Source organism: Lissotriton vulgaris, chromosome 3_1 (genome assembly GCF_964263255.1).
Source record: "Lissotriton vulgaris chromosome 3_1, aLisVul1.2, whole genome shotgun sequence".
In the NCBI taxonomy this organism is placed as follows: domain Eukaryota; kingdom Metazoa; phylum Chordata; class Amphibia; order Caudata; family Salamandridae; genus Lissotriton; species Lissotriton vulgaris.
Window position 1 is genome coordinate 331,940,123 of NC_141689.1, and position 18,285 is coordinate 331,958,407.

General features: G+C 45.7%; 1 protein-coding gene across 2 annotated transcripts in view; it reads left to right on the top strand.

The window, feature by feature from the left end:
* Positions 1 to 18,285, top strand: part of SKP2 (S-phase kinase associated protein 2) — a 217,016-nt gene that overhangs the window by 150,527 nt on the left and 48,204 nt on the right. For both annotated transcript variants that reach the window (XM_086960536.1, XM_086960535.1), the window contains exons 3-4: positions 7,974 to 8,085; positions 16,645 to 16,788. In XM_086960536.1, the coding sequence (XP_086816662.1) occupies positions 7,974 to 8,085; positions 16,645 to 16,788 (256 nt within the window). The remainder of the gene's footprint in view (positions 1 to 7,973; positions 8,086 to 16,644; positions 16,789 to 18,285) is intronic.

Genomic DNA, 18,285 nt, shown 5'->3' on the forward strand with positions numbered 1-18,285 from the left:
ACCACACAGCTCCACCGATGCACCCACCACACAGCTCCACCGATGCACCCACCACACAGCTCCACCGATGCACCCACCACACAGCTCCACCGATGCACCCACCACACAGCTCCACCGATGCACCCACCACACAGCTCCACCGATGCACCCACCACACAGCTCCACCGATGCAACCACCACACAGCTCCACCGATGCACCCACCACACAGCTCCACCGATGCACCCACCACACAGCTCCACCGATGCACCCACCACACAGCTCCACCGATGCAACCACCACACAGCTCCACCAATGCACCCACCACACAGCTCCACCAATGCACCCACCACACAGCTCCACCAATGCACCCACCACACAGCTCCACCAATGCACCCACCACACAGCTCCACCGATGCAACCACTACACAGCTCCACCAACACAGCTCCACCGATGCACCCACCACCCAGCTCCACCGATGCACCCACCACCCAGCTCCACCAATGCCCCACCACACAGCTCCACCGACACAGCTCCACTGATGCACCCACCACCCAGCTCCACCGATGCACCCAGCACACAGCTCCACAGATGCACCCACCGCATAGCTCCACCGATGCACCCACCGCACAGCTCCACCGATGCACCCACCACAAAGCTCCACCGAGGCACCCACCACAGCTCCACCGATGCACCCACCACACAGCTCCACTGATGCACCCACCACACAGCTCCACTGATGCACCCACCACACAGCTCCACTGATGCACCCACCACACAGCTCCTCTGATGCACCCACCACACAGCTCCACTGATGCACCCACGACACAGCTCCACTGATGCACCCACCACACAGCTCCACTGATGCACCCACCACACAGCTCCACTGATGCCCCCACCACACAGCTCAACCGACACAGCTCTACCGATGCACCCACCACAAGCTCCACCGATGCACCCACCACACAGCTCCACCGATGCACCCACCACACACCTTAACCGATGCAACCACCACACAGCTCCACCGATGCAACCACCACACAGCTCCACCGATGCAACCACCACACAGCTCCACCGATGCAACCACCACACAGCTCCACCGATGCAACCACCACACAGCTCCACCGATGCACCCACCACACAGCTCCACCGATGCACCCACCACACAGCTCCACCGATGCAACCACCACACAGCTCCACCAACACAGCTCCACCGATGCACCCACCACCCAGCTCCACCGATGCACCCACCACCCAGCTCCACCAATGCCCCACCACACAGCTCCACCGACACAGCTCCACTGATGCACCCACCACCCAGCTCCACCGATGCACCCAGCACACAGCTCCACAGATGCACCCACCGCATAGCTCCACCGATGCACCCACCGCACAGCTCCACCGATGCACCCACCGCACAGCTCCACCGAGGCACCCACCACAGCTCCACCGATGCACCCACCACACAGCTCCACTGATGCACCCACCACAAAGCTCCACCGAGGCACCCACCACACAGCTCCACTGATGCACCCACCACACATCTCCACTGATGCACCCACCACACATCTCCACTGATGCACCCACCACACAGCTCCACTGATGCAACCACCACACAGCTCCACCAACACAGTTCCACCGATGCACCCACCACCCAGCTCCACCGATGCACCCACCACACAGCTCCACCGATGCACCCACCACACAGCTCCACCGATGCACCCACCACACAGCTCCACCGATGCACCCACCACACAGCTCCACCGATGCACCCACCACACAGCTCCACCGATGCACCCACCACACAGCTCCACCGATGCAACCACCACACAGCTCCACCAACACAGCTCCACCGATGCACCCACCACCCAGCTCCACCGATGCACCCACCACCCAGCTCCACCAATGCCCCACCACACAGCTCCACTGACACAGCTCCACTGATGCACCCACCACCCAGCTCCACCGATGCACCCAGCACACAGCTCCACAGATGCACCCACTGCATAGCTCCACCGATGCACCCACCGCACAGCTCCACAGATGCACCCACCGCATAGCTCCACCGATGCACCCACCGCACAGCTCCACCGATGCACCCACCACAAAGCTCCACCGAGGCACCCACCACAGCTCCACCGATGCACCCACCACACAGCTCCACTGATGCACCCACCACACAGCTCCACTGATGCACCCACCACAAAGCTCCACCGAGGCACCCACCACACAGCTCCACTGATGCACCCACCACACAGCTCCACTGATGCACCCACCACACAGCTCCACTGATGCAACCACCACACAGCTCCACCAACACAGTTCCACCGATGCACCCACCATCCAGCTCCACCGATGCCCCACCACACAGCTCCACCGACACAGCTCCACCGGTGCACCCACCACCCAGCTCCACCGATGCCCCCACCACACAGCTCAGCCGAAACAGCTCCACCGATGCACCCACCACACAGCTCCACCGATGCACCCACCGCACAGCTCCATGGATGCACACACCACACAGCTCCACCGATGCAACCACCACACAGCTCCACCGATGCAACCACCACACAGCTCCACCGATGCAACCACCACACAGCTCCACCGATGCAACCACCACACAGCTCCACCGATGCAACCACCACACAGCTCCACCGATGCACCCACCACACAGCTCCACCGATGCACCCACCACACAGCTCCACCGATGCACCCACCACACAGCTCCACCGATGCACCCACCACACAGCTCCACCGATGCCCCCACCACACAGCTCCATCGATGAACCCACCACACAGCTCCACTGATGCAACCACCACACAGCTCCACCAACACAGCTCCACCGATGCACCCAGCTCCACCGATGCCCCCACCACACAGCTCCACCGATGCACCCACCACACAGCTCCACTGATGCAACCACCACACAGCTCCACCAACACAGTTCCACCGATGCACCCACCACCCAGCTCCACCGATGCCCCACCACACAGCTCCACCGACACAGCTCCACCGGTGCACCCACCACCCAGCTCCACCGATGCCCCCACCACACAGCTCAGCCGAAACAGCTCCACCGATGCACCCACCACACAGCTCCACCGATGCACCCACCGCACAGCTCCACGGATGCACACACCACACAGCTCCACCGATGCAACCACCACACAGCTCCACCGATGCAACCACCACACAGCTCCACCGATGCAACCACCACACAGCTCCACCGATGCAACCACCACACAGCTCCACCGATGCAACCACCACACAGCTCCACCGATGCAACCACCACACAGCTCCACCGATGCAACCACCACACAGCTCCACCGATGCAACCACCACACAGCTCCACCGATGCCCCACCACACAGCTCCATCGATGCACCCACCACACAGCTCCATCGATGCACCCACCACACAGCTCCACTGATGCAACCACCACACAGCTCCACCAACACAGCTCCACCGATGCACCCAGCTCCACCGATGCCCCCACCACACAGCTCCACCGATGCACCCACCACACAGCTTCACTGATGCAACCACCACACAGCTCCACCAACACAGCTCCACCGATGCACCCACCACCCAGCTCCACCGATGCCCCACCACACAGCTCCACCGACACAGCTCCACCGATGCCCCCACCACACAGCTCAACCGACACAGCTCCACCGATGCACCCACCACAAGCTCCACCGATGCACCCACCACACAGCTCCACCGATGCACCCACCACACAGCTCCACCGATGCACCCACCACACAGCTCAACCGATGCACCCACCACACAGCTCAACCGATGCAACCACCACACAGCTCCACCGATGCAACCACCACACAGCTCCACCGATGCAACCACCACACAGCTCCACCGATGCAACCACCACACAGCTCCACCGATGCCCCCACCACACAGCTCCATCGATGCACCCACCGCACAGCTCCATCGATGCACCCACCGCACAGCTCCATCGATGCACCCACCGCACAGCTCCATCGATGCACCCACCACACAGCTCCACCGATGCACCCACCACACAGCTCCACCGATGCACCCACCACACAGCTCCACCGGTGCTCCAACTAAGCTCCACCAATGCACCCACCACACAGCTCCACCGATGCACCCACTAAGCTCCACCGATGCACCCACCACACAGCTCCACCGATGCTCCAACTAAGCTCACCAATGCACACACCAAACATCTCCACCAATGCACCCACTAAGCTACACCGATGCAGACACCACTCAGCGCAACCACAGCATGACTCAGCGCAACCACAGCATGACTCAGCGCAACCACAGCATGACTCAGCGCAACCACAGCATGACTCAGCGCAACCACAGCATAACTCAGCGCAACCACAGCATAACTCAGCGCAACCACAGCATAACTCAGCGCAACCACAGCATCACTGGTTCAAATATGTTCTTTCAATGTTTCAAGCTGTTTTCAAGCTTTCACGCTTTATTACAAATCACAAAAAATGTTAATATTTCATTTCTGTTCTTGGATTTTCGTCACAATAAAAAACACTGAACATAATCTTCACAAAAGTTATTTACAAAAGTTTAAGCTATTGCCATTACAAATTAAATAAATTATTTAAGTATTAATCATTTAAAAAAATTAAAAGCCATTGTTATTTGTAATATCAATACATCTAAGTCACGTAAATACAAAACATGTTGCATTACAAATGCTATAGGTGTCACGTTTGCAAAAGTTATAACTATTGGCATTGTAAATGACCAAGCTAATAATTTAGCTATTTTAAAATATAACACATAAATAACAAAAGAATCATTTATAAGACCAATAGCTCAAACTTTCCTAATGCGAGCCCTATTGCATTTCCAATGCTTGTTTCTTTCTCCGATTTGTGAACGGATTAATGTGAGAATCTTGCTGGATCCTGGGGGTAGAAGAGAGTTTTTTTTTTGTAGCACATAACAAAGTGAACTGTATTTCAGAATTAGCAAAGCACAAATGAAGCACATTGTTTGTTAATTCTGGTGTGTTGGAAACATATATTTTAATATGATCAAAATAAATCAATAAAGTAGGTGATAGAATTTCCACACACTGTATAGTTGTATCTCTAAAACTGTACATGCAAATATAACGGCAATTTCTGTCGGAAAAGTGTTCTGTAATTGCAGTGTGCTACCACGCCATGCATACTCCACTGTTCGCTACTCTACATCACTTAACGCCACTGCACTCCACCCCACTCTGTACTCTATTCCACTCTGCTCCCCTTTGCATCACTCTAAGCCTCTCTACTCTGCACCATTCGACACAACGCAACACCACTCCAATCTAGGACATTTCACTTTACTCTGCACAACTCCACTCTATACCACTGTGCAATACTGTACTCTACTCCACTGCACTCTGTGCCAATGCATTCTACACCAATGCACTCTACTCTGAACCACTCCGCCACTACACCACGACATTCTACTCTGCAACACTGCACTCTCTGCCCCTGAGCTACTCTACTGCATTCTACGCCACGTAAACCCATGGATTAAACCCAGATCTTTTGACTGGGTGTGAGTGTTTGATTGATTCAGATGCTCCGTCCATCACCACCCCCTTTTGTACCGCCATGAAATATGTGCCTGTTCGAACATCAACATCTACGGCGGGTCAAGGTGAAAGCACCAAAGCGCTACTCGACACAATCACCCCCCACCTCCCCCCTTCCCACTCCCCCAAAAATCTAAAATAATGCAAAAGACACGTGAGCTGCCGTAACTCAAAGTACCATTGAAGAAAGGCGGAACACCTCAAAGTACATGTTTGGTGTCATGGCTGCCAATAAATTATATCAGGAACGATATAGGGCCTGATTTAGATCTTGGCGCCCTATTACGATCCCTTTATATCCTATGGAGACCGTAATACGACGGACTGGATAAGTCACCTTTGTGAGGGAGTATTGCACCCAGGGGCGGCTCCTCCGCAATGGCCAGGAGTTTGGCCCCACTGGCAGAACCAGCAGCTAAAAAATAAAACTATATTTGATTATCATTTTATTTTTAAGCAGCTGGCTCAGTCATCGTGTGCAGGGAGGGGGTGGGGTATTTGTATTGGGTAGGAGGAGTGCTATGTGCATTCTCTAAGTGCACAGGTGTTTGGCAGGCCATCTCAGGCTGACCAAAACACACACATGCACTTCGGTATCTCTAGCCCAGCTGCATTGAGCAGCCAGGCTGTAGAAACCCCACAGACTCCCTGGTCTGAGCAGGGTGTCTTTCTAGCCTGCTCAGGCCAATCCCCACACTGCTCAGGGTGGGGATTGGGCAGGAAGTCTGATGCAGCCCCGCTGCCTGCTGGGACCAGGAAGAAGCAGCACTTGTCGGGATGCGGCCGTCAACTCAAGGCATGTTTTCTTTTCTTTTAATTCCCTGAATCCACAGCTCCCCCTCCCTTGCACCCTCCCCCACCCACGTGGGGGCCGCCACTGATTCCACCCGCAACATCTAAATAAGACTCCTACTTAAACAAGCATTGGCATAGCCAGTAGATCTTGCCTTTGGGACCTTATAAGCGTTTAGCCATGTAACAGTTGATGTTGTTGCACCAAGGATGTTGTGCTGCATAACTAAATATTTATAAGGTCCCAAAGGCGAGGCCTATTGGCTTTGCCAATACTTGTTGTTTTTGTAATCACTCTGATCTGAAGTTTGCGACCGCACAAATCCTTTTTGCAATGTATGAACCCCATTTAGCTATTAAGGGACAGGTTACTGAATCACAGAATGGGTTTAGAAGGGCATAATGAACATCTATTTGGTAGAGGCGTGTTTAGAGCGTCTCTTCATACATCGCTTTCTTATGGTATATTTAATGTTTTGTAAAAACTCCAGTTGGGAACATTGACATTTTACTGCCTCTCAACATTGGGTGACATTTTACTTCCTCCCAACATTGGGTGCTAATCCTTTTGCCAAAGGAATGGGGACCCAGGTGGACAAAATTGTTGTAGTATGCACCAAACCAATATCTACTTTCGAACTTTTAAAATGTTTCAAACTTTTTTTTAGCTTTTACCACAGCTCCTTTTCCTTTACAGAACACTACCTACAATAAAATAAAAAGTGATCACTAATTTGCCGTCTTTTACAGTTAGTTGAGTCCGTTCCCAGTGGGCCTCATTTCAAGTACGACTTTAATATTTCACTTGGATGGTAGAGCGGCAGTCTTCAGGTGATTGACACTGAGAGAGACTTTTCAGTAGAACTGAATATATTCTATGTATTTTGATGTTTTTGCCTGAGTGGAGAACTTCAGTGGGTGGCAGGAAAACGATTTGGAAGGTTCTGCACATCACAGGGATGGCTCAGACCTTGATGACTTCATATGGACTTTTTGGAATTTGTTTTTCCTGTAGGAAGCACACTAGTGTAGAATGGGGCTGTCAAAACCCATTCCTGTTGGGTATGACTGGGTCAGCTTTTTGGAGCACAGCTGCAAGAGGAGACTGGGGACGCCATTGTATGTGATCTAGTTGCCTTTGAAGAGTGGGTTGAGTTTTGTGGGATAAATAGAGGCCATGTGTGCTATCAAGTTGCTACTTGTCAGTGCTGCGTTAGTTGCTGTTAATTGAAATCACTGTCCACAAATGATCTTGCAGCCTTTTGATGATGCACTGTTGCAAGCCTAATAGTAAATTGTAAACCAAAAAAACTGCTTAATAAATTCATATACATCTGTCACTTTTATTCACTGATGCATGAGTGGCTTTTTTGGGTAGTCTTTCCCTTGAGGTAAGTGTATGTTTGGGGCATGACCTCTTCCTTTAAATTATGGGGAATTGGTGTTCCTACCTGCATTTTATTTCTGAAGGCTTGCAACAGGAGGTTTACCTACGCACGTCTCTGTAGAGTATCCTTATGTGTATGTTCATGGTGGGATGGATGTTCTTTTGTAGAATTTACTTTTGATTGCTAGACAAAACTAATGCCATTTGTCTTCTGCAGGGGTATCTTGGGAAGAGCTTCCTGATGAGCTTTTTCTCAGCATCTTTTCCTACTTACCGTTGACTACCCTTCTGAAGGTTTCACGGGTCTGCAAGAGGTGGCATCGTCTCTCGTGAGTATTTACATCACTCCAAACAAAAGTTCACAGAAGGAACAGATTTAAAAAAACAAAGACAAAAACGTTAGAAAGGTAGGATATCTGCAAAAGTAGAGTATACAAAAACTTAGAAAACCATTCATGAAAAAAATTCATGAGTTAAGGTTTCGGTAAGAGATGGGATTAGGGATGTTTAAGAGTTTTGTTTAGGTTATGTTTTAAGGCCAGGATTAGAGTAAGCTAAACCAAACAAGTGCCAATACTGAACACTACTTACCATACACTTTTTAAATGGTACCAGCGCACAAACATCACAGCTTCCAAAACAAAATCAATTCACGTATTTTTTTATTTTCAAACTTTTAGCTAATTTTAAGAAAATACATATCAATACATTAATAAACTCAATAGAAAAATGCAACCACCAATTCAAAACAATTTATACATACACCATTACGACACCACATTCATTCAATATTTTCCATCAGCCATTCCACAATCATTCCAGACACATACCCACTCCACACAATCAGTGGTTCCCCTACAGGCTAAGCCAAAATGAATCGTTTTTTTTGAAAAGCAGAACCCAGAAGGAAACACTGCGCCAACAGCCAAACAACACCACACTTGAACAACCGTCTCGATCAAAAGAAAAAGTACACCAAAAGAATTACACTCACAATAAACTCAATTGACAACCAGTTATTTACAGTGTACAAAAGACCTAATAAATCTTATACATGTTTGTTTGACTAGAAGCAGCGCAAGGTCGACTCGTTTCGAACCCTATGAATACCAGGGTTCTCCTCGGGACCACAACAATCTTAATCGTAACAGGAATTACTTTTTATCCATGCCACTCATCCATGTGTACTATGGCATCTTATTAGCTCGTCCATAATCCGTTATACTACAGGTCACTTTGCAGGGGCAATTTCTTGCAAGAACTCTTATGTTATTTTCTTGATTACCTGATGTTTATTATCGTCCGTTCAATTATCACTTTTACAGTCGATATTCTAAGCTTATATGTATTAATCATGCGCTTTTCTCTTTAATGTTTTTTAATGCCTGTAAACCTTCTATTTCTTGTTCTTTTTTGGAAACCTAAAAACAAAAACTTTTGAACAAAAAAAAGCTGCCTTGAAAAACCTAGAACAATTCTTTCTATATATAGTGCATCTGTGAGACCGAATTGTGTGTTTGGTATAATTTTGAGCTTTTTAATCCCTCATTCATTACAGTGCAAGTACTCCAGACAGCCAATAGCATAAGGTGAGAGAAATACCCCTCAGGTTGAGCCACAGCCCAGTATAATTGAATGTTTTGGTAACAAAAGGTCTTGTGAACAGTTGTGATATCAAGTCGGGCCTAATAAAAATGGAAGTGGGGTATGAGGGTCTTCCTCATCCCAAGGTCTGGGGTCCCAGGATTTAATGGCTGTGCTTTAGTGAAATGTAACCCAATTATTGTTTCTTGCATTTCATTCCACTTCAGTTATTTTGACACTTTAACCAAAATCAGTAGCTCTTTAATTGGCACAATCTCAGTGTGGATTTTAAGTTCCTCCTCATCCCTGTTATTTAGCTCTGTCTAGTTATTCTGTTCTGGACTGCATTTACTTACGTTTGCAATCTGCCGGTGCTTGAGAACAAACCACTTCAATGTAAGATGAGTACAAAATTACTTCATGTTTGTGGTAGGAACACTTTTGAGAGAGAGAGAGAGTGATACTTCTAGAGGACCAGGCGGTTTAATTAATATTGAAATAAGTAAAAGAGGAGGGAAGAGCGATCACTAGAGGCAAGTTGGCGGACGTGTAGGACAGCGTTCCTTGCCGCTCCCCCCTGTCGACTCTTTTAGTAACGCGGGATACAATGTTGCAATTTGAAGAAGAGGAAACACTGTGACGATGCAATACTGCTTCAGACTTACCAGGCAGGAGAAGCTGTCCTGAATCAGAGTTTTGCGCTCTTCGATGGCGTGTGTGTCATTGCAGACACGTAGGTTTCAGCTTTCAGCTTCTGCACGGCGCTGCGGAGGGACGGCCGGTCTGCAGGTGGGCGGACTCGAAAAATCTACCAGGTGCTGCCAAGGAGGACGCGATCGGATCAAGGAACCAAACTGCTTACTCTCTTGCCGGATTAAGATTAATTTGAGGAGAGACGAGCAATATGCCCCCCCAAGGGAGGACTTGGGAGGCCCGAGCTCAGGATAATATGCCGGCTCCCATTCAAGGTCTGGGAGCCTCAGGAGGCACGGCGACTTTGGAGGAGGTCACTGGAGCTGTGGCTGACAGCTCAGAGGTGAGCAATGGGGGCAGCCAGAATCCCTCAGCAGTCGCTGAGAAGGGCAAAGCTTCAAACGATGTTGCTAAGGGGAAGGCGGCCCAATAGAGAGAGAAAATACCTTCCTTACCCCCTCACTTACAGATGTAGGTCGCCGTGTGCATAAACAAGGGGATATGCTTTGTCAGCACGCTGTGAGCAAAAACACAAGTGTGAGAGAAAGTGCTGAGGCAACCACACAGAATCTAGTTCGAGCAGTTTCAGTGCTATCAATGGCAAATGGGGTAAATACCTTTGTTGATGAGACAATTGCCCCAGGTTCTTGTGATCAACCGACGAGTGGACAGGATGGCGACATATCACCCATGGTTAATGTGGAGGGGGCAGGAGCTAATGTGGCATGCATAACTAGGGCCATCTGCAGCAATATGATGCTGAGTCGGGGGATTACTATTCGCTATCTGAACAGTCTGTCATCATGTGAAGACTTGGTGCGTCAATATGCAACACAAATGAGTGTGAACAAAGGTAGCGATCAGTTTACTGCTGGAGGAACTGACTGAACAAAGCTAAGAAAAATGGACACAGTCCATAAAAGACTGGAACTGACACTAGTGGACGGGGGAGTGAATGCAGAAGGCTTAGGCCAGATACAAACACTTCAAATTGCTGAAGAAGACATTTCTCTCTCCCTAATTTATCAGTCTATAATGGCTTTCCTTACTGAAACGAGGGAAGAGAGTCAAAGAACGCAGAACATTTGTAGGAAGTTACAAAACTCAGTACGTAGAATGTCGAAGTCTCATGCGGACTTTGTCTCTCGATTCAATGAGGCTGAAACGCAAATTTCCAATTTGGAGGATGATTTACTCCAACAAAAAACAGCGTCTGCCTCCCTGCAAGCTGTTAGGGAGGATACAGCCTGGAAGATGGCGGATATTGTAAATCGGGCAAGACTGAATAATCTGTGTATTCTTCAGATTCCAGTAGGGAAAGAAGGACAGGATCCTCTGCGTTTCATCGTTTAACTATTCAAAAAGGCTTTTCCTGAACTTTCTAAATGGGATTGGGACCGTGAAATTGAAAGAACGCATCGTTTTCCTTTCACTAGACAGACTTCTAATGCTGATCCCTCAAAAGAAAAACCCAGGGCTTTTCTTATTTCATTTAATAGCTTTTTGGCACGTGAAGAGGTTTTTCAGCTTGCTCGTCCGTATAAGAAAAAATCTGGGGGTGATTTTGAATATTTTGTACAACCCGATTTTTGTAGATTCACAGTTGAATTATGGTGGCAGTTACGTGAGTTAATTGCTCAATTTCAGGGTAAGGGTGCGCAGTCTTATTTGTTGAATCCGGCAAAATTGAAGGTAATTTATAAAGATTGCACACATCTTCCCTAACGAGGGATCGGCTAAAAACTTCCTGCAATCTCTTTAGTGGGTGGATCAGGTTGATTTTGTGGTTGCAACAAAGTTTCACGCTTTTCAATATAGGGGTTTGTGTATATTGCTATATAGTGTATTTGGTTTTGGGTTTTTTGTGTTATCTGTGTTATATGGCAATATACACTGGTATATGGTCAGTCGTGGGGGGCTGGCAAGGGGGAACACACTAGTCTGCATTTATAGGACCATTAGTCCTAAAGCCTCGTTTCAGGGGGGGTGGAGGGGTGGGTTTGTTCGGGGGGTGAGGGTGGGTGTAGGGTTTGGGTCACAAGGGTGGAGGAAAAATGGAGAAAAATCCACTAATTCAAGAAGTAAATAGAGCGAACTTTCGGCAATTGCAAATACATTATATCTGCTTTATTCCGCAATTTGAGATAGCATGGGCAGTAATATTACTAAACAATCAATCTGGCAGTTAGGGGGGTAACAATTTGTACTTGGAATGTCTACGGTCTAAACAGCTTTAGTAAAAGGAATCGTGTGACAGCTGAATTACGTAGCACCCAGCCTGACATGGTCTATCTCCAGGAGACGCACATACCTTGGGCACAAGGGGCACTTTTAGAAACCTTGGGTTACTCATTGATAGGGGCTTCACACCAATCATCCATGATCAGAGGAGTAGCAATATTAGCTAAAGATAATTGGGTTACAATGAGACTGTGTCTAGCCGACAAGTGTGGAAGATGGGTTATTGCAGAATGTGTATTTGGGAGGGTTAAGTTTACAATTTGTGTTGTGTATGGATCCAATCTGAATGAACCATCTGTCTTTAAAGAGCTAAACATTGAATTAGCATCATGGGGAGCACCGTTGATATTATGACATGAACATCAATTTTTTGAATCTAGACTTGCAGAGAGGACCACAGGGATATCAGGGGCGGAAACCTCGGGTGTTTAAAGCCTTGTATGATTTTGTGAATGATCATGCCTTGATTGATGTTTGGAACTATTTAAATCCGACGAACCCAAGGTTCACCTATTATTCTTATCCTCGTAAAAAGTTTGTTCGTTTGGATTACTTTTTTTTTGTCTCTTTCTTTAAAAAATTATGTTGCAATCCAAATTTTACCTAGGATGACCTCAGACCATTCCCCGATTTTAATGATATTAAATGTCAACACACAGCTCCCACCTATGAGGTCATTTTCATTTGATCACAAACTCTGCGTAAATGAACGTTTTAGGGAACAACTGTCCCGGTGGATTAGCGAATTTTTTTTTATCAATAAAAGAAATTCAGTTCATTTTGCTATAGTCTGGGACGTATTCAAAGCATGCTTTAGGGGGGTAAGTCTCAAGTTTTGTATATGGGCAAAATCGGATGAAAAAGGCAGAGATAGAGTATTTGTATGTAAGGCTTAAGGATGCTGAGGACAAGTTAATTCAGGGTGTTAGATTAGGAGTAAATAATATTGAGGAATGTGAAGAAGCTACTGAACAGGTGAGGGTTAAAATTCAAAAGATTTGGAACACTGAAAACACTCGTAAATATCTAGCTAATAAAAGACAAATGCATGAATATGGGGAATCTGTGGGTTGTTGTTTGGCATGGCGGTTACGCAGGAAAGAAGCGATGGGCCGGATTAAAGCCTTGGAAGATAAGGATGAGGTACTCTGTCAAGAACCTAAAGGGATTTTATCGATCTTCCATAAATTTTACTCTGATTTTATATACTCAACAAGCACAAGATCATAGTTATTTTTTAATTTAATTGAGGGGACCTTGAGACATCTAGATTCCAGTGATATTGCATCACTGGATGAGCCTATTTCTATGGAAGAGCTAGAAATTGCTGTTAAAGGACTAGCCATGGGAAAAGCTGCTGGGCCAAATAGATTACCCGCGGAGTTTTAGAAGCTTTTTTTTTTTAGCTTAAATAAAACTGATATGTTAGATACATTTAGGGATGTGCCCCGAAATCTTTGGCCGAAGCTACTATGGTAGTATTTAATAAAAAAGGTAAAGTCCCGGAGTTAGTAGGTTCATATAGGCCAATATCATTATTGAATTGCAACAGCAAAATGTTTTTCAAAAATATTGGCCTCCCGCATTTCTAGAGTCACTAGCTCACTGGTTTCGCGATCCCAACATTGGTTTATAATAGGACGTAATACCACCTCGCATATTTATAAGGTAGTGACACTGTTTGATATTGCACAAGTTGAGAAACGCGAACTGGGCCTAATTTTATTAGACGCAGAAAAGGCGTTTGACCGTGTGGAGTGGGCTTACCTGTGGGAATTAATGAGTCTTTTAGGTTTTGGTCCACGTTTTCTTACAGCCCTACAGGTTTTGTACACTTCACCGGTCTCTAAAATTTCTACTATGGGATTAACATCTGAGACAGTGAATATCACCAGGGGCACTAGACAAGGGTGCCCCTGTTCACCATTGTTGTTTGCACTTTATATTAATCCGTTCATCGAGTTATTGGGCAACAATGATTTGATAAAACCATTTCTTGTACATAATATACCATATACGGTATTTGCTTATGCGGATGATGTCGCCATAGCCTCCTGCGATCCTTATTTGGCACTGCAAGAGATAAAACGAGTGGCTATAGTTTTTGGTCGAGCATCAGGATACAAATTAAATGCAACTAAAACACCACAAGTATTAATTTCAGAGACTGTTCTAATGGATGATGCTCGAGTTGAAAAGGAAGTAACATACTTGGGTATCACAATTCGATCATTCACACAGGAAATATTGGATGTTAACTGGGGTTCGTTTAGTATCTAACATTCGGAATTCATTAGATAAATGGTCACGACTACTCATTGGTAGGGCGAATGTAATTAAGATGAATGTTTTAGCTAAGGTATTATACCTGTTTAGAGCGATTCCATTACAATTTACTGTATCTCAACTTCAACAACTACAGTCTATTTGTTTGGGCACCTGGGAAACCGAGAAGGGCTATGCGATTTTTTTACTTTACCAATTGAACGGGGGCGATTAGCTATGCGTGATTTTCTTTATTTTTATACATGCTCTTTGTTAAGAATGCGGATTCTGCTGACTGGAGAAGATATAGTCAATGAAGCGGAGGCTCCCTCAATTTTTCAAATGCTGTTAGGATCGGAAGGGAGACAATGTTTATTTCAAGAAATAGACGGAAGCAACTTTAAACGGACTAGGTTTAAGGTGTTAAAATCGGCGTTTTAATGTTTGGAAAAAAATTCGAAAGCTTTGCTAAGTAGGGAAAATGTCTTGGTATACCCCTACCAATCCCATAAAACTTTTACCCTCTATTTTATGGGATGTGGTGGGTGCTGGGTGGCGGGTTCGAGGTATTGTGCAATTGGGGGATTCTTTAGGAACAGATGGTTTATTAATATCTTATGCTGATTTGTCTCGATTGTTTAATTTACCAAAGCAACAATTCTTTAACTATTTGCAAATTCGTGATTTTATGACACGGTGAAGGACTGTATTTATCATGAACTCCGTTATAAAGGCCACGCAACGACAGGCGAAAATTGGGGAGGTGTATCAGTTACTGCTGGCACATAGAAAAGATGACTTGGAGAAACATGCAGATAAATGGTCTGACTTTTGGGGGTTGATAATGTATCATTGAACTATGCTATCTCAATGTCAAGGGAATCGTTCTTATCTGCCAATATGCCTGTGCAATGCTATAAAACGTTTTTAATTTGTATTATACCTCGGCATATATGGCTACGTGGAAAATTAGACAAGATGGGAAAATGTTTCCGATGTAGGGCAGATAACGCTGATATGCTACATATTTTTTTTAGTTGTGGACATTTGGGAGACTTTATTGCCAATCTTGAAAAAAAATTACGTTGTATTATTGGTAAGTTGATCGGTAGAACATCTGCAATTATGCTCTTGTAGTAGGGCCGCAATTTATATGGGGTGGTCCTTTGTTTAAACATCGATATTTAATATTCATTGCGATGACCGTAGCAAGGTTGTGTATTGCGTCAGACTGCCTCCAATCGGAGGCTCCATCTTTCTCACGATGGAGGAATAGAACGTATAGTTTATTTAATCTTGAGTTTAGTTTATATGCAGTTAAAGGGGTGAAAAACCGCAAGATTGGTATTGGTATATGGGGATCATTTGCCGGTTATATGGATGTACATGCTTGAAGTGAAATTTCAATGGATAAATGTAATTTGGTTGTTAATATACTGTGGAATCAAAAATAAAAATAAAAAAATAAAAAAATGAAATAAGTAAAAGAAAACAAAACAATTTAAAGTGGGGAAACATACAGGACACAATATGATTTGGTTAGCACAACTCAGACATAGGACACATTCTTACATATTCTGCACTGTAGGTTCTCCTCCCCAGGCATTTCTGGTATTAGGCATACATTTTTCAGTCCTGATGATTATCCCTAGACCCTGAAATGGGATCGAAACGTTGCTCACCTGTAGTACCATGACTATTGCATTGTCTTTTATTTTAATAACAATAGCATTGGTACCTTAATTGACGTGACCCCATTTGTTTATTTTTACTTAGTCACTTGTCTTATGTCTGAGTTGGGCTAACCAAATCATATGGCGTCTTGTTTGTTTCTCACTTTAATTGATTGTTACTTTTTTCAATATTAATTAAATTGCGTTATTACTTCATCAGTGATGTCGGAAATGATTTGACTTGTAAGTTTATTTTTGTAAAAAGTTTTGTTGAAAGGGATCGCCTGTTCCTCTATAAGTAACTATACCCATGGTACGTGACCTATACTTGGGTTCCCTTCTCAATGAAATTATCAGAGAGCGAGTGATAGCACGAATAATATGTACATTTTCATCTTTATTTGATGATCCCTCATATTCTTTCCTGGCTAGGTTTGATGAGTCACTTTGGCACAGTCTCGATCTGACGGGTAAAAGTCTGCTCCCAGGAGTTATTGGTCAGGTGCTTTCTGCTGGCATTGTTGCTTTTCGTTGCCCACGAGCCTGTGTTGCTGATCCATTGTTTAAAAACTCCAGGTAAGGACACCAGGGTTGTGCAACCATAAAGCACAGTATTTATTTTGTCTATTGTGCTGTTTTTTTATTTTAATAATTTACTAAGCAGATAATCACTTTCTGGTGCACTCCTATGGTTGTGATCATTATCTTAATTGCCATTTCTGTGTAGTTGCTTGCAGAAGGAAGGCCTATTGTAATGCACATATTGAACATAGATTTATGAACATGTCCCATCCAGTTTGTACTCTTTAATATCTATTTCATTGTTTGGATCACAAATGATCACAAAGCTGTGACTTCCACCTTGATAATGAAGTTTCCAGAGTAGCATCCTTGCTTGTGCTGGAAATAACCTTATGTAGCAGTAAACACGGAAATCTGAAATTTGATGAAAGTTTAAATAAGACTGTGACCTTTTTCAATCACAGCCTTTTGTGCTGGTTTTTCAAAATATTTGTATTGCAATTTTAAAATCGGTAACAGTACAGTTGTATTGATTAATACAGGAGGTCATTTACTCAGTACACTGTCTCAAAACATCTGTCTAATGAACATTATTGGAATGACACGGTGTCCATTAAAATAGTCAACAATTGGTCATTGAGTGCCATAGATTGGTTGGTGTTATCTCTTATATGTTGGCCCCATTTGGTTACACTTCAGCCTGTATTGATATATATGTTTCATAGTGCGACCAGGTGCTGTCCGGCTTATTTCATGTCTTTACTACTACACATGTTCAATCGTTTAGCATTACCTGATGCTCTGGGGGTCATGGTCGTAGGGTGCCACCTTAGAAATATTGCAATTGTATTGCACATTAGGAGAAGGCAATGCCGTTTCTGTTTATTGAATACTACTCCATAAAAGCAAACAAAAATAATAAGAAAACCATAATGTCGCTCGGTGGGTAAGTATAGGTCTGTTGTTAGGAAGATGTCCTACAGGACAGTTGGCCAGTGTTATGAGGCTGTCGGTCCAAGTGGGTTTGGGGGCTGGGAAAGAGGTGTTGGGGGCTTGTGCGCAAAGCCTAGCCAAACAATTGGGGGCATTATGGCTCTCTCAGTAATTGGACACTGAGTGGACACCTCCGGTTCTCAGCTAGGCTTGTGATCATCTAAGTGTAGTCCTGGAAAGGAGGTATGAGTTCCATGCCCTGAGCACTTCCGTCCATTGTTCCGCTATTGTGTGGCGTCTAAGACCACAGACATCCTCTCTTTTTAATGCCCTCTCTTCTGCCTTAGCCCATGCCTCTACATATTTTTCCCATGTCGTGGTCTTGGGACTCAGTTTGGCCATCCAGTGTAAGGAAATGGTGTTTTGCTAGTATCGGGGCCAGGTCTATGAATCTGTTGCCTACTTTGCGTGCCTTGGTCCTAGGGAAGAGTCAGAGTAGGCAGGACTCTACTGTGCACGTAAGGGAGCGCTCTAGGGCCTCATTAATTATGTCAATGACCTTCTCCCAGTATTTCCCCAGCCATGGGCAGTCCCATGCCATATGTCCGAATCCCACAT